This window comes from Meriones unguiculatus, chromosome 7, assembly GCF_030254825.1.
Source record: "Meriones unguiculatus strain TT.TT164.6M chromosome 7, Bangor_MerUng_6.1, whole genome shotgun sequence".
Taxonomy (NCBI): Eukaryota; Metazoa; Chordata; class Mammalia; order Rodentia; family Muridae; genus Meriones; species Meriones unguiculatus.
In genome coordinates, this window is record NC_083355.1 from 7230116 (window position 1) to 7242782 (window position 12667).

Below are 12667 nucleotides of genomic sequence, written 5' to 3' on the forward strand. Positions count from 1 at the left end.
TAGGCTCGTGTCACCACAACCAGCTTCCATTTTGTTTTTAGTTTTATGTTTTAAAACTGCTTGGTTTTGTTTTCAATTTTTTATTTATTCTTTGAGAGTTTCAGATATTTATATGATGTGTTTTGGTTTCATCAAACAACTCTAGAGATCAGATTAGGAGGCAGGTAAAAGCAAACAGCTGCGCACACAGAGAGAGACACACAAACAGACAAATGGAAAGACCTGGAGACTGGTCTGATTTTTTGTTTAGTGGATTTAGTGGGAGCGGAAGGGAATTGAGAGAGGTAATTCAAGTGAAAATAAAATATACTACATACACATGAAATTGCCAACAAAAAAATAAGTAAATAAGCAAAAGCAATAACAAAAGAGTTGTCATGATTATTCTGCTTCGTAGATGAAGAAACTGGAGAAAAGAATGATTTCACAACATGCTCAAGGGCACACTGTTAGCTTAGGATGGAAGTGGGGGCAGGGGCTGACTCAGTGGTTAAAAGTGCTTGCTGCCAAGATGGATGACCGGAGTTCGATCTTCAAGCCCTACCTAGAAGGAGAGAGCTGATCCACACAGGTTGTCCTCTGAGCTGCATACATGCACCACGGCATGTGTGCACACACACAGTGGACGAACAAATGATACTATAAAATGATAGAAACCAGATTTGAGTGGCATGGCCCTGGAGCCTACACTTTGAATGGAGATGCTGATTCTGACTCAGGCGAGCAGTTGGTAGCTGGATAGAGATCGCCCACAGGAAGTTAGAACGTTGAGTCTGGAGGGATTTTGAGACACTGGGTTGGAGGAGGAGGAAGAGGTCTGAGGTCAACCGCACAGAGGTAATGGTTGAAAGAGACACAGAGCGCTCATCTCTGCTCTGTGAGTGGAGGGCACTCATGACCCCAATGTCAGTAGCTGCAGCCAAGGGAAGCTACGGAGATCAAGGAAGTGTACTAAACAGGACAGGAACAGGAGAAACAAGGAATTTCCTGGGCTGGAGTTTTCGTACATAGCAGTTCGGGCTGTGAGGAACATGCTCTCATTAAGTGCAGGCTCATTCGCTGGGTTGGCTCTTGCTCATTCTCTGAAATGACTCTTGCTCATCTTCCTCTTTTGTTAAATTAGGAAGTGGCTCAGAGCGAGAAGGAAGTAGATGAGGGGGAAAAAAAAACACAGAGAAAACTTGAACAAGGTAGGCGCCAGGGCTCTGTTACACACATCTGGATTCCAGTGGCGACATGGAGCTTTCTGGAGACAGCACGGAGAGAGGCAGGAACATGTGGCTGTGCCCAGGTCTGCTCCTTCTCTGCTTCCAAGGTGTGTGGGGCTATGGATCTATAAGCCTAATTCTGCAGAGGGCTGGAGAGTGGGAGTCCTGGGTTCAAGCCAGAATAGAGGTGTCAGCAGAAGTGGTGACGGGGGTGGGAGGGAGTGGGGGTGGCGAGACACACAGTCACCTATCTCTTCACCTATATCTATACTCCAGCATTCATCCATGGATCCTACAAGCCTTTATTAAGCACCAGCTGCATTCCTGGATTGTTGTGAATGTTGTAACTGTAAAGTAGCTTCCCCAGTCAAGGGAACCTTATATGAATGAGGGAGTCAAGTTGTTATACTGCGGGGTGGAATTTGTTACAACACAGACGGTGTAGAAATGGACTACACCAGAGACCCCTAGCTTTGCTCTCAGGGGGGTGGAAGCTTTGTTGAGGCTTCACGGAAGTCAGTCTTGAAGGCTGAAGCAGCCAGGGAAACAGAAGAGCCGTGATTTATACTAGGCGCAGTAGAGATTTTAAAGATTGTTCGAAGTGCAGAAGTCAGCAGTGGTCTTGCTTTTGCTGAAGTTTAGTTCAAAGAGGCTAGAAAGGCCTGTAAGGAATAACAAGTAGCCAGGTGTGATGGTGGGCCCCTGCAAGCACAGCATTTGGAGGCGGGGGCGGGGAGGTTGCAAGTTACAGGTCTGCCTCAGCTACCTAGTGAGAGCTTGCATTAAAAAAAAATATTCTAAAAAGATGCTTTGGCTAAGCATGATGGTACATGCCTTTAGCCCCAGTACTTGGGAGGTAGATGCCGGTGGATCTTTGTGAACTCAGGACTAGCCTTGTCTACATAGTGAGACAAACACAAAGAGAGGAAATCATGTTCCTGTGAGAAATAGTTGAGGATGAAAATTAGAGGATATTTCCTATCTTTGTTTGGTCTCCTCCTCCTCTTCCTCCTCCTCCTCCTTCTTCCCTTCCTTTCCCTCCTTCTTCTCCTTCTCTTCCTCCTCTTTCTTCTTCTTCTTTTACTCCTCCCTCCCCCCACCCCCTTTCTTGCTGTTGTTGGACCCTCACAGAACACAGAAAATATCCTGTGTCTACCTGCATTCTTTCTTCAATGGTGGCTATGGTTTCAAAAAAGGAGGCCAGTTGAGTGACACATAGCTTTGTTTGTTTGTTTGTTTTAATGTGTGTGCACAGTATGTAAGGGTGTGGGTGGAAATGTGAAGTCAGAGGCCAATTTTGTAGAGTCAGTTCTCTTGTTCCACCTTCATGGGAATTCTAGGGACCTAACTGTGGTAGTTGGGTTTGAACAGCAAGGGCCTACTGAGCTATCTTGATGGCCCCCAAAACAGTGGAGTGAGAAGACACTGGATGAGCGCCAAGATCCCTCATCACCTTCATAATCCAGGTCTTTCCACAGGTGTTGTGCCACACACCTGTAACCTCAGCCCTCGGGAGACAAAGGCAGGAACAGAAGCTAAGGGCATCCTCCAGCCTCATAGCTAGTTCACGGCCAGCTTTGGCTGCATGAGAGCCTGGTTCAAAAAAAAAATAAAAATAAAAATAAGAAACAAACCAAAGCAAAACAAAATTTATATCTTTAGGGTAAGGCAGACAATTAGGTGCATTATATTACACTTATTGAGGGCTTGAGCTGCCTTGACTGAAGATGATGATGATGATAATGATAATGATGATGATGATGATGATATAATCTTCAGACAATCTGGGGAATGTGGTGGAAATTTTGTAATTACTGAAGTAGATTCCAGAAACAATGGAGCTGCATTGTCCAAGCTCACAGGAATTGGCTATGGACTTTCTCTTCTCTACAGCAAACGAAAGCTTCACATCAGGTATCATGAGAATATTGACACCACAGTAATCAGCAAACACCACAAAGCAGGACCACTCCCAGCATGTAACTGCTTCCTTTGAACCAGTTTGTTTACATCCGACAGAGTTGTACAAATGCTGGACTTCAGTGCAGTTAAACTGAAGAGGAAAACTTCTTCTTACCCATCCTTCAGGAGCTGGCTCCCTATCCTACTCATTCACCTCTCCACCAAGGCTGTGTTTGCACCAGGCAGAGCGCTCACACCCAGATTTAAACTTTGAAGTAATTTGTACTGACAAAGCGCACTTCTCCTTCTGTGCATCAGCGCTAGCGTGCCGCCCTCCTCTCTTCCACAGCATTCCCCCCCACACCCACTGCATCCATCTAAGGGAAAAGACAGTCATTTTATATTTATAGAGGCGACCCACAAGGGGTTAGTTATATGGTGATCTTGAGAATGAGGCACGAGAAAGGAAAAGAAAGACGGAAAGGACAATTCCAGAGAAAGCGGAGGAAGGGCAAAGAGAAAGAAAGTGGTTTCTGATATAAAACGAACAGAGATAGCCAGTCAGGGTGGCACCCACCATAGTCCCCGCACTCAAAGGGCTGAAGCAAGGGGATTGTGAAATTGAGGTCAGCTTTGGCTCACCAGGGAGACCTTGTCTAAATAAAAAGGAGGAGGAAAAAAGAGAAAGAAACACAACACAAAACAAACGACAAAAACAAAACAAAATAAAATAAAACAAAACTAGGGCTGGAGAGATGGCTCAGGGGTCAGGGTGCTTGCCACACAAGCCTGGTAATCTGAGCCTGATCCCTAGAACCCACAAAGTGGAACAGGAGAACTGACTCCCTAAAGATGTTCTCTGATTTCTATGAACACCAGGCCCCTCCCACCAATAAATGAAAAGAAACTCTAATGAGACACTAGCGCTTCTATTCATTGTACACTTTCAAGCTTGTAATGTGTTGTTAGAGCCTTATTTGACTGAAATGATTGCACACACAGGGTACAATTTGTTATTTTGATGTAGGTTCATTTTTTTTTTTTTGCAGTGCTCAAGTTAGCCCTGACATTCATCAAAGCATAAAAGAACCCGAGGACATTATATTAAATAATATAAACCCCTGCGTGTGATGCCCTGTGCCTGTAATTCTAGCACTCAGGTGGGGTGGGAACAAGAGGATCTTGAATTCAAGGCTTATTAGGCTTCATAGTGCAACTCTGTCTCAAAAAGAAAGCCACAGAAGGCATTTTTGTCCTGGTCCTGTTACTGTGTAGCAGGGAGGCAGGCTCCCTCCTGAAAATTCTGGAGGGTTCTTAGGTGTCCACCTAAGAATCAGTGTCCACCAGATTCCCGGGCTCTGGCTTGAGGGGCCCCACTAGCTGCATGGAGGTATCCGGTTTCCTGGCAGTGAGGAGCCTGGAGAAGGAAGCATGAATAGGGTACTAATGCTCAGATTGGCACTTGGGTGGGGTTGTCGAACAGTCTGGCTCCACAGACTCCTGGAGTCAGTGCTGCCATGACCTCGGCTGGCTCATTGTCTCACTCCACACAAAGGATGCTGCTCAGGGCTCACCTTCACCCCGGCATTCTCTGTCTCTCTAGATGAGATGACCCCAAGTCCATCTGAAATGCCCAGTCCAGCAAATGTGGTTTTGAACAGCACAGCAGCATGTGGAGGCCGCAGTAACTGGTCTCACAGGGACTGTAAATACCGTTTAAGCCTAAGAGCCATTTATGACCTAGGCAGAGAGGGCAACATAGTCTCCATTTTACAGTCACACAGTAAGAGGCCATTACAAATAACAAAGAAGAACTGAAAATGAGGCCTAGATCCATCTCCTCCACTGAGATTTTACTACTGGCTATGGGAGTGTCAAGAATCAAGACAAGCTTGTATACTGAAGAAATAGTTCAGGGTGCTTCCTTCACTGCTACCATGTGTTAGTTTTCTTCCTGCAGTAACAAAACACTGGGCAAGAAGCAGCTTTAACAGAGGAAGGGTCTATTTGGGTTCCCAGTTCAAGGGACTAAGGTTTATTAAGACAACTGACAGTCCTAAAGATGCCTCTTTCTTTTCCCCTCTTTCTTTCTTTAATCTTTCTTTTTCCTTCCTTCCTTCCTTCCTTCCTTTCTTCCTTCCTTCCTTCCTTCCTTCCTTCCTTCCTTCCTTCCTTCCTTCCTTTCTTTCTCCTCCTCCTCCTCCTCCTCCTCCTCCTCCTCCTCCTCCTCCTCCTCCTCCTCCTCCTCCTCCTCCTCTTCTTTTCTTGGTTTTGAGGAAAGGAATGAAGCCTTACCCAGGGACGTGCACATTCATGCCTTAAGCCTGGGTCATTGCTACTTTACTATTAAACATCTATCTATGAAACAAAGAGCAACACTATGACAGCAGTGTTTACAGCAAGTATTGATTGTCCTGGAATGTTCCCATCTGCTAGTGAGAGGCTCCAAACAGACTCTAGGACAAGGGGGCTCCACTCCCTTCTCATGTCCCCATATTTTCATTCTCTTTCTATACTGCCCATGAACCCCTATGGTTGCAGTTTACCTCAATAAATCTATAGGGTAGCCCCTTTCTCCTGCCAGGAATGAGTCAGCTATCAGTCCAAGCCTTGTGCTGGATGCTGGTGTGTCCATCCAGGCATTTGCATCTATCCCCCATCCTCCAAACTGAGTCAAAAGCTACTTGCCAAGTGCAGTCCCTGGACTGAAAAGATGACTCAGTGGTTAAGAGCACTTGTTGCTCTCACAGAGGCCCCAGATTTGGTTCCCAGAATCCACATGAAACCATCTGTGATTGTAGTTGCAGCCATCTGTAACTGTAGTTCCAGGGGTCCTCTTCTGACCTCTATGAGCATACAAGTCACATACATAAAATAGAATGTAAAACTCCCTTTAAAAAAAAAAGAGTCCTTTATGGCAGGCCACAATCTGAAAAAGCATTTCACACAGTATGAGGCAACTTGCAGCAGAGCACACAGCCAGACAATAGTGGACGAAATCATGGTTTCATTTGCTTTGAGACAGCATCTGCTTTGTAGCTCAGCTTAGCTCAAGCCCCACATTAGATGAGGCTGACCCTAAACTCAAACTCAAAATTCTTTTTTCTCAGCCTTCCAAGTGCTAGGACAGCTCCGCCACATTCAATCCAGTAGTTGAATTTTTAAAGAGCAAGTTTATCTTGCTCTCCAGAATGCAGAGGCTTGAGTGTAAGGGAAGTGACTTACATACAGCCTAACCTTAAGCCAGCCTTGGCTTCACTTAACCAGCTGCAATGGTCCATTTGTGCCTACTCTCCACAGGGGACAGATTTCTACTTGTCCATTTAGCTTGGGTCCATTTAGCTCCAGTCTATTTAGCTTGGGTCCCAAGTGCAAATGTCCCTCCTGGTCCTCTTCATGGATCTCTCCTTTCTTCAAGAAAGCAGCTGCTTTCCAGCCCATCATGAAGGAGACCTAGGCTCAGTCTTATGTCTTCCAGGCTGTGTATCTCTGACTGGTCCTGGCTCTGTGTCCGGCTATGAAGGAGGCTCTCTTCAAGTGCAGTGTCAATATGGACAATCATATAAGGACCATAGCAAGTACTGGTGCCAAGGACAATATGACACAACATGTAAAACTCTCATAGAACTCGAAGGAAATGAGAAAGAGAAGAAGGATGGCCGAGTGTCCATCAGAGACCATGCTGAGAATTTCACCATGACAGTGATCATGGAGAACCTCAGCGAAGATGATGCTGGATCTTACTGGTGCAAGATTCAGACTTACTTTATCTGGGATTCGTGGTCACGTGACCCAGCAGTCCTTGTAAAGGTCCATGTTTTCCCAGGTAAGATTACTCTGGCTCCAGCCAGCGAGCTTTTAGGAAGTATCTATCTGTGCTTGGGACACGTGTGGGCATTATTTTGAAGCGTGCCTGGGTACTGTGCTCATCTCAGTTGGGATGAGGAGAGAGTGTGGTATGGGCATGGAGAGAGATGGCTGACCTTTCAGCCATGGTGGGCAGCAGTGGGGTGGGTGTGAGGTATAGGTCACACAAATGATCAGACACCTGATGTCACCAGGAGAAGCTGAGAAACAATCTTCCTCCTCCTTAGTGGCAGGTTAAAGTGATCTTTAGTTGTTCCCATCTGAAGGATGCTTGGGAACCCTCCATGGTCCCTGGGAGGATCCTTGGCTACAGGCTCAACTGTGGTACTTTACAGTCTCTCTCCTGGGCTTCTCACCAGGCATTGGGGACCCCCAGAAGACCTCTCTTCCCTCCCTCAGACAGACTCAGACAGGGATGGGAAGAAAGTCTCAGATGACACGTACTTCCAGTCTTTTGGCAGGAAGGCTCCTTCATCCCTTGAGAGGCACGCCCAGGATGCGGCTGGGGTTGGCTTAAAGCACTTCTGGAAACATCCTGTGAACACATGACTCTGTGTGACATCAGATTCACACAGATACTCAGTACAGGCTTGGAACCAAACAGTGACCTGGTGTGTATCTTTATCTCCGATAGCCACAACTCCCATGGAGACCACAGTCCCGGCCACAACCCCCACCCTCCCACTAGTGAATATTGAAAAGAACCTGAGGATTAGCACCAGTGATGTGTTCGTCTTCCAGCTATGGTAAGGACCCAATTCCTGGAGACAGTCGGCAGCTGTAGGATTCTGGGGGTCAGCAGTATCACCCCGTGCCGAAGAAACCTTACTGTTGGGTGATATTCCTCCTCCTCTGATCTCAGTTTTCACATCCTCCCAGTCTCCACATACAAGGATGCAAGTATGAGCGGGGGAGGGAGGTCCTCGGGGGACACAGGCTTGGGGCAGAGTCTGTGTTTGGCAGATTCACAGACCCTTCCCATCCCCACCTCTCTTCTCTGTCCTTCCCGGCAGGACTCTAGACGTGGAGTCCTAGCTTTCTGTCTCTTTCAAAAAGAGCTGAAGGTCAGGGAGGCGACTCAGTGGGAAAGGTGCCAGGGAGGTGACTCAGTGGGAAAGGTGCTTGCCACCAAGTCTAATGACCTTGGTTCAGACTCTGAGCCCCACAATTAATAACTAGTGTAAAGGTCTCTGTTCAGCTGGGGTTCTTGCTCCTAGGAGGTTCTCGTGCCATTCAGGAGGAACAGGCTCAGCTCCAGGCTGAAGCTTACATTTTTTTTCTTCCCTCTCTCCCAGAGATACTCAGAGAGGCCCTTGATGTCTCTAGGCCCCAAGGGAAACTCAGGAGAAGCAGTCTCAAGAAGTCAGCTGAAGGCTGGGCATGCAGCTTAGTTGCTAGAGTGCTTGCCTAAGATGTTTGATCCCCAGATTGGGTGCTGTGGTCCATATCTAATTACCAACACTAGGGAATTGACAGCAAAAGAAATAGAAGTTCAAAGCCGTAACTACATCATGAAAGCAGCCTGTGTCACCTGAGATATGCCCCACCACCAATAAAGTCAGTGAATGAGAGGAAAACTGTAGGAAGTTCTGGGGTGCTTCTAGAAAACGGGTGTACCTAGAGCCCTTTCCTCTCTTCACCCATCACCTCTCCTTATCAAGAGACTGGGGAGGAAGGGTGGGGGGACCCCAGGGGAGGACATCCCTGAGTCATTCCAAGATTAGAACATTTGGGTGTTTGAGGCAAGGCTTTAGGAAATGTGGAAGAGACAAGTGGGTCCTACAAACTCCCCTTAAACTTACTTTCCATCCTCGCATGTCCACAGGTCCCTGCTCAGCAGCATCCACTTCCAGGTCCTGGTCTTCCTGAAGCTTCCCCTGCTTCTGAGCATGCTCTGTGCTGTCTTCTGGGTGAACAGGCTTCGGGAGATCTCTGGGAGTTATGCAGAGTGATCTGCCCGAGAGCTGTGAAGTGAAGCACCCTGGGACTCAACCCTGCAGACCAGATGAGAGAGATACTGGACTCTGGATTGACTCTGCATGGAGGCAGCAGTGCCTGGATCCTGAACTTCACTTTCCATGTCTCAAAGGAGGACCTTGATTATCTGAGTGTTGGATACCAGACTCCTGTGGAGTCCGCAGCATAGTAGAGGGAACAGGGCCAGGAAAAATGGTGCCATTGATCTCAGCACTGGAAAGGCAGAGGCAGGTGAAGCTCTGGGAGCCTGAGGCCAGCCTGGTCTACATAGTGAGTCCCTGGACAGCCTGGGCTACATAACTAGACTCTGTATCACCCCCCCCAAGGAGGAACAAGGCTCTCCTGGGCCCTTATGTTGGAGGTATGCCTTCCCTCCTCCAGAATTCTTGGATTCTGCTCTCATGTCAGCTGGAAAGGCTGAGTCCTCTAGAGGTTTCTTGAACACAAGTTTAACCTCTTGATCTTCTTCATGACATAAAAGCATCTCAGGTCATTGTCGTCGTCAATGACAACAATCACCTTCTTCCTACAGAGAAGAGGTCCCTGAGGGACATGTCCCTCACAGACCTGGCTCCCACGCCGTGCCTCCTCTCCTAGAGCAATCCCAGAGAATTTGGCTTCTGGAAGGGCATTCTTACTGTCCACTGTCCCAAACACACAGTATTCTTTGACCTCGTCTGATCCTTTTAGCTCACCATGATCTTGCAGCCCCCTCTCATCCCCAGTGACCGAAAGCATGTATCAGAGTTCAGCACATGCTTACGTGGGCTGAAAATAGCCAATCGGCTTGAAAGTGGAGTTCTGTGGTTCTTCAGGGCAGCAGTGGAGCAAGAGGTGGTGGGCGCCCTAATATCAGCCAATGCATAGTGTTAACTAGGGGGTTCTTCTCTGTTCACTTTAGAAACTGGCTGAGATAACCCTGGAAAAAGACAGGCATTCAAAGATGGGTGCAGGATGAGTGAGGAGATGTCAGATTTGCACGTCCACTGGGCGTCCTCAGCTCAGAAAAAGGCTGATTTGTTGAACACGTGCCAATTTCCACATCACGGTTCTTTGCAGGGAGGACTCAGTGTCAGCCACAAGTGTCACCATCTCCATTCATCCCTGCAGTCAGATCACACTTCTTTCTCCTCCCTCAGCTTCAGGCCTGCCTTGACCTAGTGGTGCCCATCTCCTGAGAGAGGGCATGTTTATAGGAGCATAATAATTGAATGTAAAGACTCCGGGAATAGCTATCGCAATGACAGTTGTCCGTGGAAGCTCCATCCATTGGCAGAGCACCCCACCAGCATAGTTTACTAGGGTGAGGCATGTCTGTCAGTCCAGCATAGCAAAGTTTTTCTTCTAATAGTTCAGACGGAGTGTGTGGGTTCAGCATCAGCTCTTGCTTACATTTTCCTTTTGAACATTGGATAGACTTGAGCATACCAAGATCCTGGATGTAAGCTAGAAGATTTTACCCAGCCAGTTACAAATCATCTTCAAGAAAGAGTCAGGGAATGGAAGGTCTAAGCCTGTGAGATGGGAATGACAGGGTATTGCTGGTGGGTGTGGGAAAGAGAGGGGCAGGCTTGGATGAGGCAGAGCCTAGTTTTCTGGTGTGATTGCATTACCAGACAGAGCAGGTTGACTAGGAGTCTAGAGGTGTGGGCTTGCAGAACGTTGAGGGCTGGAGAGAAGTGAACAGGGAAATTGACTGGCTCTCATAGGTAGGTGAGATTACCAGGAGCGCTCAGGACCAAGGACAGAGCTCTGAAGGTGAGGTGGGGCTACGGAGGTAGACATTCAGGACCAAGGACAGAGACTGAAGTGGCTCTTTAGCCCCCCAAACCACGACTCTCTTCCAGGTGGGAAGTGATGAGAGGCACAACATTGCAAACTGCACAACAGCCGTTACTCTGTTCTCAACAGTTTTCACATGCGTTCGCTTACATGCGTGTTTAAATATGTGGTGTTGTCCCACATATGCATCCATGCAATGACCATCACAGTCAGCATAGGGAAAGGCTCCACCACCATAAAACCTCCTTCATGGCAGTCCACCCCATTACTTCCCACCGGAGACCAGTAATCTGCCTCCAACTCTGGCTTCATCACTTTGTGAAAGTTCTAGAGATGGAAGCATTTCAGTGTCATATCTGAGATCCTCTTTTCCTCCCTTGTTAAGCACAGTGTCTCTGGGATCCACACAAGCAGACATACTTGGAAATCATTCATTCCTCTTTATTACAGATAATTGTTCTAGTGTATAAATTCACTACAGTTTGTTTAACTATCTGTTCACTGCAGTATTTGGATCCTTTCCATTTACAAGTAAAACTGTTATCCACTTTACACAAATTTTTAATATGACTATGCATTCTTATTTCCCAGGATGTATGCTTGTACAGCTACTAAGTTACATAGTGACTGTATGTTCAGTTTTCTAAGAAACAACCCAACTATTTCCAACATTGTTTTCTTATTTTTCCAGCAGCAAGGGGCGAAACACCCACTTTTTCTCACTCTTATCATTATTTCTTTAACAGAATTGGCATTTATTTTATGCCTATGAGCGATTTGCCTGCATATGTGTCTATGTGCCACACGCATGTATGCCTGGTGCCTTGGAGGGAGCATCAGATTCCCTGGAGCTGGAGTTGTGGATGGTTGGGAACCTCCATGTGGGTGTCGGCAACCAAATCTGGACCCTTGGCAAGAGCAGCCAGCACTCTTAGCTACTGAGCCATCTCTCCTGCCCTCATTATTTTTCATTCCAGGTGTTCTAACAGGCACACGGTTTTCAGTTTCCCAAGTGACTGATGGTACTGAAAATATTTTTGGCATGTTTCATTTCCACCCACACATCACATTTGATGATGTATATTTCATGCCTTTTGTTTATTTTTGAACTGGAGCCATTTTTGAATTTTTGTTAACTTTTTTTTTAACTTAGTGTGTAGGTGCACACACGTGTGTGTCATGGTGCAAGCCTGAAGGTCAGAGGACGACTTATGGGAGTTGGTTCTCTTCTTCTTCCAAGTGGGTCCTGGGATTTGAACTCAGGTCTTCAGACTTGGCAGCAGCTGTCTTTACCCTCTGAGGCATCCTGAGATACTTGTGCTTCGGCCACCCAAGTTGTATACTCCCGGCATGCACTGCCACTCGTAGGCTAAATAAATTAATGTTTCTATTGCTTTTCTTCTGAGAGTTCTTCGTAGGCAGTACACAGAAGTATTTGTCCATATTTTGTCTCAGTCTCTGGCTTGTGTTTTCGTCCTCCTTATAGGATAGTTTGCTGCGGGCAAAGCCTAGGCATTGTGTGTTGGCGTGCCTGTATAATGTGTGGGCGCGCCTGCCTGTGCACACATGTGGAGAGCTGACACTGATTGTTTCCTGTATTACTTCACAACTTATTATTCTCACAGAGTCTGGAATTTGCCGTTTGAGCTTGATCGTCTGGACCCCCTAGGAGTCCCCTGTCCCTGCTTCCCCCATCTTCAGCGCTGAGGGTACAGATGTGTGCCTTGCACCCAGGTGTTACATAGGTGCTGGGGCCTTGAACTCAGGTCCTCATGGTTACATAATAATTTACCCATGAGCCATCTCCCTGGCCTGAACATTTTAAACTTTGATGACACACAACTCACCAAATTTTCTTTAAAGGTTATGATTTTGGTGTAATAGATATTAAATCATTAGTTTTATTTTTCCAACTTTAAAAAAGCTCTAAA

General features: G+C 46.8%; 1 protein-coding gene across 1 annotated transcript; it reads left to right on the plus strand.

The window, feature by feature from the left end:
- The first annotated feature begins 1126 nt into the window (after nt 1-1126).
- On the plus strand, nt 1127-12133 carry Cd300e (CD300e molecule). The gene is made up of 4 exons (XM_021635169.2): nt 1127-1315; nt 6589-6936; nt 7612-7723; nt 8803-12133. Exons 1-4 carry the CDS (start codon nt 1237-1239, stop codon nt 8927-8929), a joined length of 666 nt encoding a protein of 221 aa, XP_021490844.1. The 5' UTR covers nt 1127-1236; the 3' UTR covers nt 8930-12133.
- The last annotated feature ends 534 nt before the right edge of the window (nt 12134-12667 follow it).